This window comes from Callorhinus ursinus, unplaced genomic scaffold (assembly GCF_003265705.2).
Source record: "Callorhinus ursinus isolate GAN/ISIS: 27379988/994484 unplaced genomic scaffold, GSC_fseal_2.0 scaffold2116, whole genome shotgun sequence".
NCBI classification, from domain to species: domain Eukaryota; kingdom Metazoa; phylum Chordata; class Mammalia; order Carnivora; family Otariidae; genus Callorhinus; species Callorhinus ursinus.
This window is the reverse complement of record NW_027399170.1, coordinates 1-7,543: the sequence shown is the minus strand read 5'-3', so window position 1 is coordinate 7,543 and position 7,543 is coordinate 1. Positions and strand designations below refer to the sequence as shown.

The window sequence follows — 7,543 nt, the reverse complement described above, 5'->3', positions numbered from 1 at the left end:
CTGACTTGCAGGTACTATCCTAGAAAAACTGAATCCTTAAGGCGATTTGTTCTATCTTAAATCTTTGTGTCCAAATTTTTACATACTTTAACTTTCACGCTAATCTAAATATTCATTCTTTTCATTCTTATCCTCTCCCACTTTCTCTCAAGTTTACTTGTGACAGGAAAGATCACCTAATAATGATTCTGTGTGTGTGCCATGAGCACCCAGGTTTACTTCAAAGAAAAGTGTGAATAAACACACGCACACACAAATATCATACCCTTCACCTTTGAGCATTTTCTTAGGGATCTACAAAATATGCCCACTGCTTTGTTTATTAGCCACAATATCACTCTGAAATTGATTTTATTATCCCCATGTTATCTTCAGAAATAAGAAAACTGAGGCTCAAGCTGAGAGCTTTCCCCCTAAGGTCAGGAACACGGCAGGGATGTCCACTATCACCACTGCTATTCAACATATAATTAGAAGTCTTAGTCACAGCAATCAGACCACAAAAAGAAATCAAAGACATCAAATTGGCAAAGAGGAAGGCAAACTCTCACTCTTTGCAGATGATATGATACTTTATGTGGAAAACCCAAAAGACTCCACCCCAAAAATCCTAGAACTCATACAGGAACTCAGTAAACTGGCAGGATATAAAATCAATGCACAGAAATCAGTGGCATTCCTATACACCAACGACAAGACAGAAGAGAGACAAATAAAGGAGTCGATCCCATTTACAATTGCCCCCAAAACCATAAGATACCTAGGAATAAATCTAACCAAAGAGGCAAAGGATCTGTACTCAGAAAACTATAAAATACTCATGAAAGAAATTGAGGAAGACACAAAGAAATGGAAAAACGTTCCATGCTCATGGATTGGAAGAACAAACATTGTGAAGATGTCAACGCTACCTAGAGCAATCTACACATTCAATGCAATCCCCATCAAAATACCAACCACTTTTTTCAAAGAAATGGAACAAATAATCTAAAATTTGTATGGAAGCAGAAGAGACCCCGAATAGCCAGAGGAATGTTGAAAAAGAGAAGCAAAGCTGGCGGCATCACAATTCCGGACTTCCGACTCTATTTCAAAGCTGTCATCATCAAGACAGTATGGTAGTGGCACAAAACCGACACATAAATCAATGGAACAGAATAGAGAGCCCAGAAATGGACCCTCAGCTCTATGGTCAACTACTCTTTGACAAAGCAGGAAGGAATGTCCAATGGAAAAAAGACAGTCTTTTCAACAAATGGTGTTGGGAAAATTGGACAGCCACATGCAGAAGAATGAAACTGGACCATTTCCTTACACCACACAAAAATAGACTCCAAATTAGGTTGAAACACCTAAACGTGAGACAGGCGTCCATCCAAATCCTAAAGAAGTCCATCCAAATTCTAAAGGAGAACACAGGTAGCAACCTCTTCCACCTCAACTGTAGCAACTTCTTAGAGACATTGCCAAGGGCAAGTGAAGCTAGGGCAAAAATGAACTGTTGGGATTTCATCAAGATAAAATCTTTTGCACAGCAAAAGAAACCATCCACAACACCAAAAGACAACCCACAGAATGGGAGAAAATATTTGCAAATGACATGTCAAATAAAGGGCTAGTATCCAAAATCTATAAATAACTTACCAAACTCAACACCCAAAGAACAAATAATCCATTCAATAAATGGGCAGAAGACATGAATAGACATTTTTCCAAAGAAGACTTCCAAATGGCCAACAGACACATGAAAAAGTGCTCAACATCGCTCGGCATCAGGGAAATCCAAATCAAAACCTCCATGAGATACCACCTCACTCCAGTCAGAATGGCTAAAATTAACAAGCCAGGAAACAGTAGATGTTGGCGGGGATGTGGAGAAAGGGGCACCCTCCTACACTGTTGGTGGGAATGCAAGCTGGTGCAGCCACTCTGGAAAACAGTATGGAGGTTCCTCAAACAGTTGAAAATAGAGCTACCTTACGATCCAGCAATTGCACTACTCGGTATTTATCCCAAATATACAAATGTAGGGATCTGAAGGGGTATGTGCACCCCAATGTTTATAGCAGTAATGTCCACAATAACCAAACTGTGGAAAGAACCAAGATGTCCATCGACAGATGAATGGATAAAGAAGAATTGGTATATATACACAACGGAATATTATGCAGCCATCAAAAGGAATGAGATCTTGCCATTTGCAACGACGTGGTTGCAACTGGAGGGTGTTATGCTTAGTGAAATAAGTCAATCAAAGAAAGACATGTATCATATGACCTCACTGATATGAGGAATTCTTAATCTCAGAAATCAAACTGAGGGTTGCTAGAGTGGTGGGGTGTGGCAGGGATGGGGTGGCTGGGTGATAGACATTGGGGAGGGTATGTGCTATGATGAGTGGTGTGAATTGTGCAAGACTGTTGAATCACAGATCTGTACTTCTGAAACAAATAATGCAATATATGTTAAGTAAAGAAGAAGAAGAAGAAGAAAAAGATAGCAGGAGGGGAAGAATGAAGCGGGGGAAATCAGAGGGGGAGACGAACCATGAGAGATGATGGACTCTGAAAAACAAACTGAGGTTTCTAGAGGGGAGGGGCATGGGTGGATGGGTTAGCCTGGTGATGGGTATTAAAGAGGGCATGTTCTGCATGTAGCACTGGGTGTTATGCACAAACAATGAATCATAGAACACTACATCTAAAAAATGATGTAATGTATGGTGATTAACATAACAATAAAAGTGAAAAAAAGGTTCAAAAAAAAGAAAAATGAGGGTCAGGGGCGTGAAATTTTAATAACTTACAGAACAAAGTAGTTAAAGCTTATTGTGCACTTTCTGGAATTTATAGAAACAGAATCATTCAGAATGTCCTCCTAAATGTTGCACAACTCCTTTATGCATCAAACTGTATAGTTTATTTAAATTTTTTTTCAAAGTGTACTTGACACACAGTTCTTTAGTTTCCAGTGTGTAACATAGTGATTCAACCGCCAACTCTTAGGCTATGATGGGCTCACCACAAATGTGAAGCTATGTACTTTAAGTAGGTGCAGTTTATTACATATAATTATACTTCAGGGATATAGTTGAAGGAAAAAGTCTAGTGGACCATAGCTGAGGGTAAGATCTAGTGCACTGGTGTAGCTGATTCACAATGAACAGGGATGGAAGGTATCACTCCTAACTAGGAAGAAAGCAGTGTCTCTAGGGATATGGGAAAATGAAATTAAATTAAGGTAATTCACATTTGGTATGCCTGCTCTAAATCAGTCCCTGGTACTGATTTTATATTCAAAGTACTCTTTCCTAAAGAAAAAGGAAGGCCCAAAGTGAGTAGAACAAAGGAAATCATAAAAAAAGAAACATTTTGTTTAGGAATAAAATTTTTGAAATTTCGCTTCATCATATTTGCGATTATCCTGACACGAAGAATATACCTGGCAAATCTATTTGCTCAAATTTGTCTTTCCATGTAGACTGCACTGGGAGGTACATGTTTGCTACTCAGTGTTTGCCAGTGGCTATGGTAGGCTTCCTGGACAGGGAGCTGCATCACAGAATAAAAGCAGGAGACCAGTTCAGAAACACAGGGGCATGTTTCCAGAGTAACTGTCTGACATTAAGCATTTTGATTGTAATGTAATGACCTGACATTAAGCTTTTGATCTCTGAGGCATGCATGTCTAAGGTAGTCAGGGTGAGTAAACACACTATTAGGTGAGGGACACAATTACCAGATAAGCACTCAGGCTGCCCCAGCTATGAAGTACCTCTTCAAAAAGTCCTGCGTAACCTCCATACTGACACAAGAGTGACCCTGATTTTCCCATTGAGCACCCAAATTCTAATCATATAAAAATCTCCGCTAAAGTGTGAACTCACAAACCCCTAACCACTCTGGCCATGGGCCCTAATAAAGGCAGATCCCTCAGGGGAATTCTGTCTCCCTCTCAATGCCACTTTCCCTCACTGACAGCTCCCTGAATGGCTTTGGGATCCCAGGTGCACTCCAGGACCTGTGAGGATAAACCTGGTTTTGTTAGAGCTCCCTGATGGGCATTGCTGAGGTGTGTCTTGCAATCACAGTAAGAACCCAAGGGCCAGTGTGGCCCCAGCAGAGGCTCTGGTCAAAGAAGCATCTGGGGGAATGTCCAGAAGCACAGGGGTGCAGGGGAGTGCCCAGGCATTCTGAGCCTGAGCATCCCTGTCACAACCTGAGACTTCAACAGAACAATGTTAGAGTCCACATCATCAGGAAGAGGAGTGAAGGAAGGGATGTAAAAAGATATACAGACTCTAGGTGAACCCTGGGCTTTTCTGTTTTCATCTACAATAAAATTATGCGAAGGGATTAGTGGCCAAGTGTAGTTACCTCCAAATGAAGAACACAACTCAACACTATCCTTCTGGAAAAGCTAGAGAAAATTTACTTGGCATGGTAGAAGTCTATGAAATAAATTTATTTTTAAGAAATCCACCTTGTCCCATGTAAGATACAGAAATTTCCAGGCATTTGCGACCAAGGTTGGGGAAAATTTTGGGATTGTATGCAAATGGACAAAGGGAAAGCTGTCTGTATATCAGCCAGAGCCCAAGCTTAGTAAAGTGAGTTACTTAAATGTATCGAGAAGTGGAATTATTCAAAGAAATGAAAATTCCAGGAAACATGTGGAAGGGGCAGGTTCTAGTTCCACAGCCTGATCTAAGAATGGCAGTTCCTGGCTCTCAGGTTCTGAGCCCTTCAATCATGGGCACTTCTTCAACCGCAGGACCATTGGCCTTTACATCAGTGGAACCCCAGTGATTCTTTTCAGAGCCCTCTTTATGTCTCTGTTCCTCAGGCTGTAGATGAAGGGGTTCAGCATGGGCGTCACCACCGTGTACATCACCGAGGCTACTGCACTTGAGTGGGAGCTCTGGGGAGCAGCAGAGCTAAGGTACACACCTAGGCTGGTACAATAAAACAAGGAGACAGCGGAGAGGTGAGATGCACAGGTGGAAAATGCTTTATACTTGCCCTGAGCTGAGGATATCCTACCTACGGAGGAAACAATCTTAGAGGAGGAATAAAGGATCCCAGCCAGGGGAGCACCAAGAAGCAACATAATTACGGAATTCATCACCATGTCATTAAGGAAGGTGTCAGAACAGGCCTGTCCAACTACTTGATTGAGTTCACAGAAAAAATGGGGGATTTCCACCTTTTTACGGAAGGACAGCCGCAACACCATTAAACTCTGTAACAAGGAATTGAGAACACTGATGACCCAGGACACCAGAACCAGCAGTCCACAGAACCGGGAGTTCATGATGACTGTGTAGTGCAGGGGGTGACAGATGGCCACGAAGCGGTCATAGGCCATCACAATCAGGAGAAAGTCGTCCCAGGCTCCAAAGTTTAAGAAAAAGTACATCTGTGTGAGGCAGCCGGCATAGGTGATGACTTGGCTCTGAGTCTGGATGTTCCACAGCATCTTGGGGATGGTGGTGGAGGTGAAGCAGATGTCTACAAAGGACAGGCTGGTGAGGAAGAAGTACATGGGGGTGTGGAGATGGGAGTCTGAGCTGACGGCCAGGATGATGAGCAGGTTCCCCAGCACAGTGATTAGGTACATGCAGAGGAAAAGCCCAAATATGATATTCTGTAATTCTGGTTCCTCTGATAATCCCAGAAGAAGAAACTCTGAAATTCCTGTGTCATTGTCTGCCTCCATGTGGTGGTGGTGACTACAAGGTAAGAAAAAAAAAAAAAGCATAGAAGTGTTGAATTGTATGGGCTTCATTTATTTATTTATTACTTTTTTTTCTTTTTTTAAGTTTTTCTTTAAATGTCAGTTATTGGGGCACTTGGTTGGTTCAGTAGTCAAGCGTCTGCCTTTGACTCAGGTCATGATCCCAGGGTCCTGGGATCCAGCCCCACATCAAGCTCCCTGCTCGGTGGGAAGCCTGCTTTTCCCTCTCCCATTCCCCCTGCTTGTGTTCCCTCTCTCGCTGTGTCTCTCTCTGTCAAATAAATAAATACAATCTTAAAAAAAAAGGAGGTTCATAAAATGCATGAAAGAAATGGACATGAGAGGTCATAGAGCTCTAATAACCTCAAGGGATTCCTGAGAGACTGTGATGAGCAGAAAGCTTCCCCAGTTCTGGCAGCCTTCCAGCCCCTGCCACATGCCCTTGCTGCCCAGAATAATTAACAAAGCAGAAAAATAACAGTGTAACCAAACAAGAAAAGAGTGGGCTCTTTATGATGTCAGACATTTTAGTGATTGAATATCCCTCTAGAAAAATGTGCAAAGGGAATAAACCTGCAATTTACAACAGAAAATACACACTGTAGTACACAGTGTAGGACATTAGAAGGGGATTTTTAAAGATGAAATAATAAAAGACTTTTCTGAATGATTTTAAGTGCCAAATTTTTGAATCAGAAAACCAGGTTTTGAACATCAGATCTACCACATATACAATGTTGGAACTTGGGAGAGATATTCCCATTCCAAATGGGAATATCCTCACTCAGAGAGTCGGGACAGCAGTACCCATCCTCCTAGGGTGGATACAGCATTGGTCACTACATGCAGGAAGCTTATAGCACTGTTCCTTCCTGTGAGTAAATGAGTTATTTTCACCATTGAACAGATTTGGGAGCGTTTTCTCTGCGTTTCACAAATGCCTCCATCATTTACACACTTTTTGGTCATGAAGTATTACAAGAAAAGCTAGTTAGCATACCCCTTGTTGCATATGAAATACACTTTTCCATGTGAATGCTCAGTGTGAGAGAAGGTTCTGAGAAATGTGCATCTCAGGAACTGCTGTCGCAAGGGAATAGTTACCTGCATGGGTCTGGGTCTTTCTATAAATACAGAACATGTACAAAACCACCACATTCTAAACAGTCAAATACTCTGATTTCCTGCTCCCCTTATCTGCAAAACTCCTTGGACATGTTCTAATTTCACTGGAATCACTTTAGGTTGCCCACTCCTTCCCCTGTCTCATCCAACTGGACTTCCATTCCCACCATGTATCGTCAACAACGATGCCTGTATTGCTGGGTCCTATGGACACTTCTCTTTTGAACACACTACGTAAATTAATTATAAATGAGTGTACCTAGTCTCAGGTAACGTCAGGTCAAAGTTCTCAGCTTCCATTCTCTCTGCTCCTTTCCTGAAGTACCTGCTGAGCTCTCAGGCTCACCTGGTTGGGGTCTCTAAGATGAAAGTCTCCATGTGGAGGTCTGAATTCCTCCCCGGATGGTTGATGCTGGAGACCGCAGCTCTGTTCCCAGACAGGACAGCAGGAAGCAAAGAGGCATTGGTCCCCCAGCCAGACTTAGGAACCCAGAAATAACAACCGTGTTGTGGTTTTCACATGCTGAAGGTTTCACATGCTGGAGCTCTGCAGCAGAGGAGATATTTACAGCTCTGTGTCTGCTCATTAGGCACTGTTTCCATTGTTACTCCCACCTCAGAGCACTCCATTCCCAGTGGGCAACTGGTCTGGACAGAAAGGCAACTTTTCCTGCTGATACTT

The 7,543-nt window shown here is 42.3% G+C and overlaps 1 protein-coding gene across 1 annotated transcript; it reads right to left on the bottom strand.

Annotated features, from left to right (window-relative positions):
• Positions 1-4,785: 4,785 nt before the first annotated feature.
• On the bottom strand, positions 4,786-7,239 carry LOC112818271 (olfactory receptor 7A17-like). The gene is made up of 2 exons (XM_073890687.1): positions 7,208-7,239; positions 4,786-5,731 (listed from the first exon to the last, which is right to left on the bottom strand). The coding sequence occupies exons 1-2, from the start codon at positions 7,237-7,239 to the stop codon at positions 4,786-4,788; spliced, it is 978 nt and encodes a 325-aa protein (XP_073746788.1).
• Positions 7,240-7,543: the final 304 nt, after the last annotated feature.

Coding starts and splice junctions, on each gene's coding strand:
- LOC112818271 (XM_073890687.1), bottom strand. CDS start 7,239: ATGGAGACTTTCATCTTAGAGACCCCAACCAG. Junction 5,732..7,207: donor ATCTTAGAGACCCCAACCAG/GTGAGCCTGAGA, acceptor CTTACCTTGTAG/TCACCACCACCACATGGAGG.